This window comes from Suricata suricatta, chromosome 4 (assembly GCF_006229205.1).
Source record: "Suricata suricatta isolate VVHF042 chromosome 4, meerkat_22Aug2017_6uvM2_HiC, whole genome shotgun sequence".
Classification (NCBI taxonomy): Eukaryota; Metazoa; Chordata; class Mammalia; order Carnivora; family Herpestidae; genus Suricata; species Suricata suricatta.
In genome coordinates this window covers 9,972,496-9,986,092 of record NC_043703.1, presented here as the reverse complement: position 1 = coordinate 9,986,092, position 13,597 = coordinate 9,972,496, and the positions used below count along the sequence as shown (strand labels likewise).

Sequence of the window (13,597 nt, the reverse complement as noted above, 5' to 3'; positions counted from 1 at the left end):
TTTTGAGTGAAAGCTTTCAGGGGCAAAAGAGGCCAATGGTCTATCCTTTCATTTCCTCTTGAGCTTTGTTAGGGCACACAGATAATTTCAACCCGGTAGTATGTATTTTGTTCAATGCTTTAGAAAAAGAAGTTCATATATATTTTTTTAGGCATTGGCTACCAGCTACTTTTAACAGAGCTATATAAAATTCATCATATTAATTAGCAACACAAGTATTTATTCTACTATGTAATATACAGCTGATGTAATCCTCCTACTTCCTTATTTATGAGCAATAGTGATACAATACAAATCACCAATTTTAATGAAAAAGTGTAGAATAACTATCACAGGTACCGAATTCTTCTAGTTTGCTCAGATTATAATGGCTATTCTCAAGATATTTTTAGCATCGACAATACCTTAAGTGGGGAAAATGCCATGTATTAAATCTCCGGGAGGCTGTCCAATCTCGTTCCTAGTTTTCATGAATGACATACCAACATACTAGTGAGATTTTTGACCTTCTAGTTTAGTGGATTTCAAAGCATCCATTTCCGGGTTCCATCTGGCTCCTGCCCCAGTGTCTTAATCGGTCTTCAGCTACCGTTACATCCTATGGCCTCTCTCTCCTTCTCTAACGACTGCTCTCACTCCTTACAATCTACTGAAAAAGCCAGATTCTCCTGAGCTAAGGGTTTGCTAGGTATTTGCTATGGTTTAAGTTTTATACATTCAACCACAGTCAATTAATCTGTTTTCCTTCCTTTTACCCAGGGCACGTTTCAGTACAATTCAATAAATTCCAGAAGCAGGTGTCTTCCCTGGATCATTATTGCCTCTGGTTTTGAGGTGACAGGACCATCTTGCCCAGCACACCAGGGGTCTCCTCTCTACCAGAGACTCAAGTTTTGGGTCAGCATGACTCAGACTACTGAAAGTCAGGGTTTGTTTGGACAGAGGGTGGTCTTACCATTTTCTGAGTGGGTTTTCTTGGCTGAGAATGTCTACCTCTGTTTTGCATTCTCTCTAACCCCACATACAGTCCTGTGCTGGTCCTCCACAATCCCCCGTTCCCTCCCCATTTCTTTAAAGTTTACTTTTACTACTTTCTTTTCCTTATTATGCAGCTTAACAATAGCCCATTAGCTGAAATGTCACCTCTACTCTCATATCTTTCTCTACAGTGAACTTTTATTAATAATTCCTTTTTAAAAAATTATTTTCGAGCACACAATAGGAGCACAGCAGGCACCCAGTCCACACCCCGTAATCCTGTGTATTTCTTTTCGCTTTTTACCATTTAGAATCACACTATCCTAAATTGTCTCACAAGCTGCCGTTGGAAACAATCTCGTTTTTTACACAGGTCAACAAAAAGTCAAATGCAATCAGAACAATGTAAAATGGGATACGTTCAACACAGATGCACTTTTAAATGAATTCTATAAAATCAAGTTATTTAATTTACACTTTGGAATGCCATTTTTGTTAGCAAAATATGACTATTCTCAGAAAGCTGCCGCTACAGAAGCAAAATCAAGAGATTGCTGTGTTAATTTAAGCACTTCAAAGGTAACAAAAAGACTATCCACAATGAACGCTTAATTACATTTTCTCTCTTTCAGCATTCACATCACAGGGCTTTCCTTTGAAACAATAGTAAAGGGAAAAACACTGAGCAAAAAAAAAAAAAAAAGTCTTTCAACTGGATAAGTCTTCAATAGTCCTTATCCCCTAATCATTGGCAAATGTGGGGGAGAAAGATGAATTTCACAAGCACTGGGCAAACCACAATCAGCCAGGACAGAAATACAGAATAAATACCTTGCGGATGAGAGAGACATTTTAAAGAGACAATAGGTAATGGCTATGAATATGTATTTGCTCTACACTTAAGCTTGATTTTCATTGTGGGCTGACAAATTGGTGCCCCCAGGGGGCGATGGAATAGCCTGCTGTTTTTTATTCCAGAACAAACTGCAGCCAAACATTTTTTTCTCTTGTTTTGCTGCCTGGCATATGCCTGTCCTTGAAAAGACTAAATCAGGGACTCCCAGGCTTGCGCAGCCCCGCTTGGCCAGTGTGGGTAAAAAACAAGTCAGAGCTCGTATATATTTATGTGGACATTTCTTTCTCATTTGGCTTAAAATGCTTTGTAGTATTTTGCAAAAAGAAACATACAATTTAAGAAAATGCTCACTTTAAGTTCAAGCCTAAAGACAGGCTTATGGAATAGAGATTTTTAACTTACAAGCGTTAGGATTTTAAGGGGATGGGATGCATATTTAACACAGGCCTAGGGCTTCCATCCACATATTTTATCTGTCAATCTTCAGACTGTCTCCAGCTGTTTTACTGCCATTATTTTAACTATTTCAGATCACGTAGGGCTGGAATGAAAGGGAGTCAGGAGTTTCTTTACGTGGGCACGAATAGAATGCAAGCCACAGCCTTTTGTCACTTGTATCGTTAGGTCTGAAATCACAGGATTTATTGGTTGGTTGGTTGGTTGGTTGGTTGGTTGGCCTGTGCTTACTAGTCTTACTTCTGTACTAAGTGTAAGGTCAAAGAGGGGAGGGAATGAGCTCTTTCCCAAGCTGGCCAGGATGTAGGTTAGAACTTAGGCATAGCAGTTGAGATTAAGGAAAACTGGGCTAAATCAGATTTGGGCTAACATGTAGAGCCTGTCATAGTGACTGTGGGTTGGAGGATGTCCAGAAAAGCAGAGCAGCTGCTGATCACATTTTAGGCAAAATCTCCAGTGAACTGGGGAAGTGACTTCGGTCCCAAGACTTCTTGGGAAGTATAGTATGAAAGTGACACTCAGGTTTAGTGTCACGAGGAGTGCTTTCTTTCACTGAATTAATTAGTTCTCATTTAAAAAAAAATCATGTATAGGGGCGCTTGGGTGGCTCAGTTGGTTAAGTATCTGTCTGACTTTTGGCTTCAGCTCAGGTCATGATCTCGTGGCTCATGGGTTTGAGCCCCACATTGGGCTTCATGCTGACCATGCAGAGCCTGCTTGGGATTCTCTCTCTCTCTTTTTACTCTCGCTCTGTCTCTCTCAAAATAAATAAATAAACTTAAAAATTTTTTAAATTAAAAAAATCTAAGTAGTTGTACTTTTGGCTTTAGATTTCATAATCGGAGGACCCAACCAAATATCTCAAAGCTTACAACACTTCGCATGAATCTGGTTGACAAAAATCAATTTGAGTTTTCTTGCAGCTGTGTGTTTTATCTGGCTCACACTAAATGCAAGCAGTAGGCTAAGATTCCTTAAAGACCAGAAATTTAAAATAATTAGAAGACAGAGGAGAATATTTTTCCTACCTCAGGGTGAGAAAGAATTTCCTAAGCATGAGTCCAGAGTAAATATTGACCGTAAGTGAAAAATGGATGGTTTTAATCATGTCAAAAGCAATCAGAGACAAATGGAAATAACAAAATGCTGCCTAATAGAGGAAATTTGCAACTCCTACAGGAGTCAGGAACTACTGTCCCACAGGATATGTAGTACTCCAACAAATGCATTTCAAAAAGACCACCTAGCCTTTAGAATAAGGCTTACAGTACAATTGGGGGAGTCACAAAGATGGCCAGTAGGCATATGAAGAAGTTCTCTCTTATCAACAATTACTGAAATGCAAAAATGCAAGCCTAAGGCTGAGGGGTATTACCATCCAACTCTTCATATCGTCAAATCTCACGCCCAACACCATCAACTATACCTGAGGACGGAAGAACACGGAGATTCTCAACTATAGCGCTCGGGAGGGTGAATTAGTAGAGCTTGCCCCCTGAACACGGCTCAGCAAATGTAAGGTCCACACAGTAACTAGTTTAGACTTTGAGGGCCAAGAGGCGACACTGATGATATTCTGTGCCTACTTATATAGTGATTTAAAACTGCACAAACCTCCCCTGTGCACAAGGGCTGTATAAATAAAGCCTGTGGACCAGATTTGATATATGGGCTCATAGACCCACAGTCCAGAGCCATCTGGGCAGGATCCAGGATCCGGAATTCTACTTTCTGGCATGTAGCCTAGAGAAACACTCCCACACGTGGACACAATGTACACATGTATTAGTTGCAACATTACAAGAGCAAAACGTTGGAAAACAACCTAAATATCCACCAGGAAGGACCGATAAACAAATATGGCAGTTGGTCATAGTCCATATATTCATGACTATATATACTGATGAACTTTATGTGCATTAGAGTAGAAAGATTTCAAAAACAGTATTTGGGGAATGTGTGTAGAGTTTGATCCCATTTACTCTGAAAACTGCTGCTGCTAATGATCTGAAGGAGGGAAACAGTGATCAAATATGACTTGGCCTCGGCATGGTGTGTGGTCATAGCAGCAAGAGAAGTGGACAGGGACATTTCTCCTGGGGACGGCCATCAGGGCATTGGAGCAGAGCTTCTCAAACAGAAAATTATGAATCTTAAAAACCAATGGCATAAAATGTTGCAGATTATAACCTTACATTTAAAACACTACATGTTTTTGATGGATACATATATATGTGGGAAACTACTGCATTTCATTGATTTTAGGACAACATTTATTTTTTCATTTTAACAGCCTGAAACTGGCATGCAACTTATCATCTGTGTGTACAGCTTAATTGTTGTTTCTTGTTAATGTTAAGCAAAATAAGAGTCTTCCTATAGTTAATGGCATGTTAAATTCAGTAAAATGTCATTTAAAACTGGAAGATAGAATCATAACAAATACATCCTAGTCGCTATCTGGGAGAAGGGGTGTGGGAAAGAAGGAAAGATTAAGGCAGAGAAAGACTCGGTCTAGGAAAGGGAATTAATGATGCTTTAAATTGATAAGTTATACTTTACTTCTTTAAATTAAAGGCTTCTGAACATATTAAAGTTTTAGCCTTTATTAGTGTATAGACTTAAATGAACACACCATCTTATTTAAACTCAGTGTTGGTGATGGCTGTGATCATCCTCTTATTCTACGGCTAAAACATCCCCCCAAATACAGGTCCCATGTAGATGGCACCTCGGAAAGTAGGCACGTGGGGCATTATTACTCTCATTTTCAGATACAACGCGACAGAGAGGTAAGAGAAGTTGTCTGGTTCTCCCGAAGTCACACATCCAGTGACCAGCGGAGCTAGAACCTGAATCTAGACTTCGGGGTCCTTCCGCCTTCCTTTACCCAAGTGCCCTCCTTGCTTTACAGATTTGAGAAAGATTTTGAATAAAAGAAGAAATGATTTCAATTTATAGTTTGAACTTAGAGCTGCTTTTTGAAAATCATAATGGAAAGGGTTATAATAGATGTTTTGGGCAGATACTTCAATCAGTAGACTGGAACCGCAGAATTACATGTGGGTTTTCCAGATGTGCTCTGTGGGCTCCCAGGGGCACAGGTGAACGTGGGGGAGTCCTTGGAAGTGCTTCAGTGTCCACTGTTAATGTTATGCTTTTAGCCCCATTAGGAAAATTCTGATAGCCCAAGAAGTCTACGGACCAGATTTAATATTTTATTTCATCATCTTAGTGATCTCTGTAGTTCACTTGAAGAAAAACTGCTTTGGTAAATAGTTTACTGGGCTGAATCATTTTTCTTCTTGCTTTCATATCGTGTGAGACTCTCACTAAAGGATCAAATCTGTGTGAAACATCTGCCATGAGGATAGCAAACAAGCATATTGTTTCCACAGAAGAACAATTAGATAGGTTATTACCATACATAGATGATTTCAATCCTGCCTATCCTACCTTTAATTCATGATCAATAGTCTCCAAGCTATTCCTCAGTTTTAATGGAACTTAAACACAGGGTAAGTACTCAGTAAACATTAGTTGAATTCACAGATGGGTGGATGGATGGATGGATGAATAACATAGACCTAAAAGTCCCAGAAGGGAGGATGCGAAGCCCTCAAGGCCAAGTGCCACACAGCACAGACAGATTTGTTCCCGGAAACCTGGCCTCCATTCCTCCTGCTGAAGGTTCTTTCCTTTTGTGCCTATTGTAAAAGTCACCCCATGTAAAATATGCCAGAACTACTATAGTGTTTGAACTGAAAACTTTACACCATGTAACAATGTAGCCCATACACTTTTTGACAGATGTTCTCCACGCTGAAAGACAGGCTCTGCCTTTAGCAAATGCAACCGTGAACACGTCTAGTTTCTGAAGCACCTATTTACTTCACATTTGTCATTGGAAGGAATCTTAGGACTCATTCATCATTTGTCTTTCTTTAGTGGTTCTTGGAGAGAAGTCTGATTCCACGAAGACATTTTCAATGATAATGCTACACTTCACAATCTTAGGAAATAACAACGTAGCTGCACGACCACAGGCCATGAGACCAGGAAGACATGGGACACAGCATTTACACTGTACGTGACACTGGGTGTGTTACTTCACTCCTCTGAGTCTCAGTTTCCTCATCTGTAAAGGTAATTACATTACCTACCTTGGTTGTTCCAAATATTAGGAATGAAATTATGAAACGTTTTGCTTTTTAACAACAGCAAGTTTTTTTTTTTTTTATGTGTTTCTGATGAAGGATAGCATTTTGGGTCCTTACATTGGAACTTTTAACGTAACAGAGCCTAAGTTTGCTTCTTAAATACACACACATTTATTTTAAGGAGCTGTACTTTGGCCATTAGAAAGACCTGAGAATTACAGCCACATTTCACAACTTTTTTCTTTCTGTTTAATGGAAATGAAAAGAAAATTCTCCTTGTGTGACAGAAGTCAATTTTTTCTGGATTTTGGTATTTTGTTTTCGTGATGCTTTTTACAATATCTGTAGCTCTGCGTTATTTTCCCCAAGCGTTTCTTTTTAGTCACAGCCCAGAATCATGGAGCTGACTTCTAAACGCACCCTGAGGTCTGCAGTTTGTCTTCGGTTTAATCTCAGCTTTGGAAAGGAAGCAGTGAAACGGAAAAGCGTGTCCCCACCTGATAAATAATAACAATAGCAGCAGCAATTATACTGACGTAGTTCTGGGAACACTCAGAGATGGTGAGACACGGTTTCCATTATGTTTTATCTTGTGTTCCCTCAGGCAGACACTTGTAGGATGGAGCCTGAATCTTACTCAAACTTTAAATCTAGCTCCTCAAGCACTTGGAATCATAGAAATTTAGACCAGAAGAGTCATCATTCGGCCGGACTACTTTACATTGGTTCTCTGACTCTAGTTTTGACACTGAAAATAGGCCACAGAAATCGACTGATGCTCACCCCTCTACGGTACTAAGAAAGAATGGAGAAGAAATGCTAAACTCACCAGAGTGGCAAAGAGGTGGTAGAGAATGAAATAGATGGCGACCACAGGTGCCCACATGTGTCCCACAGCATTTAGGGTTTGGTCCATTACGTCCACCCATCCTTCCTGGGTGAGGATCTGGAACATGGACATAAACGCCTGTGGAGGAAGAGAATGGAGGCATTTAACACCAGTGTGGGCTTGCATGCAGCTTAAAACTAGTCTGTGGTGTTTGAGGACTTTGACCTCACTATTACTGATTTCTATCTGAATGGCTGGTGGAAGAACAGCCTTAATTCCACAGAGGGGAAACAGCTGAGAACTAAAGATCCTAAAAGCCTGATATCTAACTATTCAGTGTGGAAAACTAAAATAATCACCTTAAATTAGCATTAGCCTTGTTGATAGTAAATACTGTCCAGAAAATAAAATTTAAGAAAGGATCTCTTTTTATTTGATTTTCTTTCCCCTGCCCCCAAGCAAGCTAATGTTTAGCTTAATATTTCCTATGGATAATTGTATTTTTTTTTCTGTTGCCAAGTGCAACTTATTTTTATAGTGAATTACAATTGATTATCTACAGGCATATGAGAATCACAGCTTTGATTTTACTTTTGTAGTACCCATCTATCAAATTATTTCAGTTCTATTAAAAACATGAGACTCATTAGAAAAGAAATATTTCTAAATGGTATTGCCATACCAAGAAACTTAATAAAGACAAGCCTATTTTCATGATTTTATTTATTATTTTCAAGGTGCAGAGTTAAGACCATGGAAGAGACCAAGACCTAAAAAAAAAAAATAAACAAAATAAACAAAATAGAGCATTCCAACAAAATCCAGCCAGGCTAAGACTCATACTTTCTCTGCAAAGATCTTTGGTTAGTTCCATTATTGCAAGTTTTTCTTATCACATATGGTTATGCATACATCTCTGACCTGTGTATCTTACATACATTAGTGGTCAACAAATGCTTGTAATGAGGATTTATGATGATGTCTGGAGAAAGTGACAATTGTAATCTAGGGACTCTTTAAAACTGTCTTTATAGGCTTTAGTTCAATGAAGATGTAAATTAGATTCTCAGATTCCCAGAAATAAGGTCCAGGATAATACAAAGATGGACAGGCCCAAGATAAAAACTCTGTTACAATGATAGGATCTTAGAGACAAAATGAACCCTACAGAAAATCTACTCTGCCCTTTTCTTTTAGAAGATAAGGAAAATGAGGCTTAAACGTGATTGGTGATTAGCTCAGAGTCGCTTCACATATACCTCTGCGTGGAGTTGTTGGACTAGAGGGGTTTTCTGTGCTGTGAACTCAGTGGGGAGCTGCAGGGGGGAGGGCTCGATCCCTACCCCCTTGGGACCAGGGCCCCTTCCCCTTGGTGCTCTGTCCCACACACCTCCTTCCAACTGCTCCTAGGCCTCTGCTCTACCCCCCCCCCCCTCGCCAGCCAGGCTCTGCTGGGAAGTGAAGGGAATGGGGAGGAGGGAGAAGCAAGCAGTGTCTGAGCCTCAGGAGCTTCCCCACCCTTGTTTCCACTCCCTCCCCCTGCTTGAGTCAAGAGCATTGATTGGGGCCTGAGAGGAGTTGCAACTGTGGCCATGAAGCCCTCCTTCTCCCTGACCTTGGGAGGCGAGGACCAGCAGATAATCCCACCCTACCCTGAGCTGTTGCTGTTCCCTGAGCTCCCAGCCAGCTCAGATTTTATAAAAATGGATTAAAAATCTCGAAAAAACCCCAACAACTAACGAGTACCACTGAGTCATTATGATTACAAAGAAAGTCCTTTTCCAAGTATTGCATTCTGTGTTCAGTGACATCTTGAATCCACTGTTGTCCAGGCTGCACCCCATACAGTAAACACTCTTAGCAGTTTCCTTTCCTAGGGACACTTGAACTGTTTCAGAAGTATGACATTCAATGCCCAGCACATTGAACAAAGGACCCATTTGAGCAAAGGAGCAATTAATAGTGAAGTGATTCTTGTACTAGGAGATTAGTTTTTCCACTTTTGCTTTGTTTATATGTGAAACACTTAACATCTCCTTGAGTTAATTTTTTTATAGCCTCATTACTCTACAATGTGTTTTGTTCATGTAAGTATGAAGTAGGTTATTATTGATGCTTGAACTCAGCATTGCCAAGGACAGACAATAGAGTATTTTCTTTGCCAGGGTGCCTAAGAGAATATTAGTCCTAACTCATCCTAAAAATACTGCAGATTTTGCAACGCACAATTTAACTTCCTAAGTATGCCAAAACTTATCATTGAGGACAATTATTTTTTCCTTCTGTGTGTGTTTCTGTTGAATATTTATTGCATCCAAAGACAAGGAACACAAATTCCAAAGACAATTCACATAAAAGTATCAGACTGCTGCATTTTCTTTAATGAGAAGTCACCAGTGTGAAAGTGTGTGTACGTCTTCAGGACTCAACAGCACAAAGGAAGAGTCAACACACCTACCAGTATAAAGATAATTTTACCCGACATGGATTTCTTTCCCCCAAAATGACAAGCCACCTTGTGATTAAGTCCAACATGTATTCTTGGTACCTAGAGACCAAAAAATGCAGGTATACCTTTCAACTGCCTTGGGCACTAACCAAATTAATTTGTTTTCATCCACTGCATTAGTTTTCATGAATACTCAGCTATTATACATTCGGTAAATGCTTGGGAACATGGAGCTAGAGGACTGTAACCTGTTGCTGGCAGATAAGCAATGTGGGCAAGAACACTGGGGTTATCTTCCAGTCTTTTCAGAGTCTCAGAAGAAAAAAAAAAAACCCTTTCTGCACAGCTCAGCCACCTGAAAGTGCATGTTGTAAGATGCTGTGAATTACATTTGAGAGCAATGCTTTGTTACAACGCGATTCATATGTTTCCAGCTGCTTCTGTGAATAAGCCAACAAAATGTGGTGCCATGAAATACTTCAATTACAGGATGAAAATTAATTTGTGCCTTGCATGAGGGGTGCTCCGTCAGTTTTGTTGAGGTCTTATCCAGAAATTTAAATCCCAACGATTGTTGGAATTGTGACTCAAGTACACTTACTTATATTCATGTTGTCCACAGAATGTGTGCCCCTTGAAGAGCCTGGTTGTGTATTTATTTAAAAATGGGTTATTAGTGGTTGCTGAAGGCTTAATGTGTTGGGGTTTCTTTTATAATCAAGAGTAGTAGAAAAAGATGAAAATGACCAACTCTAAGAAAAGGCCAAAGGGAAAACATGGCCTATGTGAGAACTGGTAAAGCTATAATGAGCAAGTTAGAAATACCAACGTATTCCTCTTGGGCGAGGCAAGAACTGTTTGGGGATAGTAATGGCAAGTGATGGTCATGATGAAAATGAGTAGGACTTAGATGGTGAAGAAGGGGGACATGAACAAAGGGCTGAAGGAAGTCCTTTCTTTTCTCTGAGTGACTTGTCTCTACGTTTTCCTGTCCTGTTGACCTCTCGTCCCTCCTTAATGGTTTCTACCAGCTCTTTATAAAATAAGAAAACTGATCTTTAATCTGTCATATATGTTTAAGGTGTTTTCCTCAATCCACTTGTGGTACTTTTGCAAACACAAATTTTAAATTTCTATGTGGTCTAATTTGCTATTTTTTAATCTAAGGTTAAAAAACATTCTGTCACTGAAAGACTGGACATACAGGTACCCATACTTTGATGAAGTAGTTTTAATTTCTTTATTTTATTATGTTTAACATGCTGAACCAGAAGTCACCATTTAAATCAGTTTGTATCTGGAATTTATTTTGGTATAAGAAATGAGATAGGAATTAATCTTATTTTTTGTTTTAATAGGTGATCAGCTGACTCAGCACATATAATTGAGAAAAATCTATCTTTTCTTCACTAATCTGAAATACTTATCATAAACTGAATACTCAGATAATTTCAGCTCTATTTCTAAAATTTTATTCTTTCCCATCAATCTATCTCATCTCCAAATTGCTTAACAATTGTACATTCACTTTAATAATGATTAAAATGAATTAATCATTTGATTAATGAATTTAAAAAATCATAATGAATTTAAAAAGTTAGGATTCCTAGCTATTCCCCATAAACTTGTTTGCAGAAGTCTTTTATGTACTTTTATGTATTAATTCCTCAAAACATCCCCTTGTTTTATTTGTTGAGATTAATCTAAGAAAAACTGATTCTCCAATCTCATAGAAATGTTTAGGTGGCTTTACCACCATTCACGTTGTCTGTCTTCTTTCTTGTAGATATTGTGCCAACATCAACCTTCTACTCGGGACCTTTTGACTGGGGTGCCTGGGCTGGTCCCCCGCATTCTGAGTGGTGCCCGAACAGGGACCTGAGTAGAAGGCACTTCAAAGGTAAGGTAAGTGGAATATTCTCTGAAATAGTTCTACATGTTTCGGGTTGGTTAGGATCTCACCCAGGGTGCTGCAGACCCCTCTATGGTTAGATAGAGAACAAGGAGGGTGAGTAAAGGAAAAAGATTTCCCAGACCCCCCTGTAGAGATAGGCAGGGGTAGAGTGGTGGGTAGGTCAGAACTTGAGAAGCTTTGGGCCATAAAGAGTCAAAAGAAAGAGGACTCTTTATTGATATGAAGAGCATAGATTAAGTTTTGAGCCATAGGAGTCTAGAGAAAGAGGATTCTGTATAGATATAATATGATGTATGCTTTCAAAGAAGGGGGTCAAGACATCGCCTCAGCAAGTTGCACAGTTTTTACATATTGTAAAAGAGCAATGTCCATGGTTCCCAGAGGAGGGAACTATTAATGTAAAAACTTGGAATAAAGTAGGAAATGAGATCAGACAGTATTATGCCTCTCGGGGCCCCAAAAGGCACCGATTGAAGCCATTTCCTTGTGGACTCTTATAACAAACACTTTAAATTACACCGGAGACAGCTCTAAAACTATTTTTAAGCCCACAGCCCACCAAAATGAGACTAAATTGGACTCCAAGGCTATCCCTAATTGGTCCACAACAAAAGCTTCAAATCTGACCTCTAATAATTTGGCATTCCCCGTTCAAACATCTGAGATTTTCCCTCCGGCCTCTCGGTCTTTCTCTTTAACTGTGCCGCTTCCCCCTATGCCTTTACCAAGAGAGGCCAGACTTCAGGAAGCAGGAAAAGGAGACACGGAATTAGCGAAAACCTTACAAACAAAACCTAGGGAGAGAGATTTAAAGCATGAATAGACTGATAACCAGTGAAGAAATCGAATCCGTTATCAAAAATCTCCCAATGAATAAGAGCCCAGGGCCAGATGGCTTCCCAGGAGAATTCTACCAGACATTTAAAGCAAAGCTAATACTGTTTCTTCTCAAACTATTCCAAAAAATAGAAATAGAAGGAAAACTTCCAAACTCATTCTACGAAGCCAGCATCACCTTGATACTCAAACCAGACAGAGACCCAGCCAGAAAAGAGAACTACAGACCAATATCCTTAATGAATAAAGATGCAAGAATACTCAACAAGATACTAGCAAATCGAATTCAACAGCATATAAGAAGAATTATCCATCATGATCAAGTGGGATTCATTCCTGGGTTACAGGGCTGGTTCAATATCCGCAAATCCATCAATGTGATCCGTCACATTAACAAAAGAAAGGATAAAAACCATATGATCCTGTCAATAGATACAGAAAAAGCATTTGACAAAATACAGCACCCTTTCTTATAAAAACCCTTGAGAAAGTCGGAATAGAAGGAACTTACCTAAACATTATAAGAGCAGTTTATGAAAAACCCACAGCTAATATCATCCTCAATGGGGAAAAACTGAGAGCTTTCCCCCTGAGATCAGGAACACGACAGGGGTGTCCACTCTCACCACTGCTGTTTAACATAGTGCTGGAAGTCCTAGCATCAGCAATCAGACAACAAAAGGAAAAAAAAGGCATCAGAATCAGCAAAGAAAAAGTCAAACTTTTACTTTTTGCAGATGACATGATATTCTACATGGAAAACCCAATCAACTCCACCAGAAGCCTTCTAGAACTGATCAATGAATTCAGTAAAGTTGCAGGGTACAAAATCAATGTACGGAAATCAGTTGCATTCTTATACACCAAAAATGAAGCAGCTGAAAGAGAAATAGAGAAACTGATCCCATTCATGATTGGACAAAAAACCATAAAATACCTAGGAGTAAACCTGACCAAGGATGTAAAAGACCTATATGATGAAAACTATAGAAAACTTATCAAAGAGATTGAAGAAAACAGCAAGACATGGAAAAACATTCCCTGTTCATGGATCAGAAGAATAAATATTGTGAAAATATCATTACTACCCAAAGCAATCTACACATTCAATGCAATC

At 39.2% G+C, this 13,597-nt stretch overlaps 1 protein-coding gene across 3 annotated transcripts in view; it reads right to left on the bottom strand.

Moving 5' to 3' along the window:
• NALCN (sodium leak channel, non-selective) overlaps positions 1 to 13,597 on the bottom strand; it is a 290,407-nt gene that overhangs the window by 117,261 nt on the left and 159,549 nt on the right. For all 3 annotated transcript variants that reach the window (XM_029936476.1, XM_029936474.1, XM_029936475.1), the window contains exon 13: positions 7,280 to 7,417. In XM_029936476.1, coding sequence (XP_029792336.1) covers positions 7,280 to 7,417 — 138 coding nt within the window. The remainder of the gene's footprint in view (positions 1 to 7,279; positions 7,418 to 13,597) is intronic.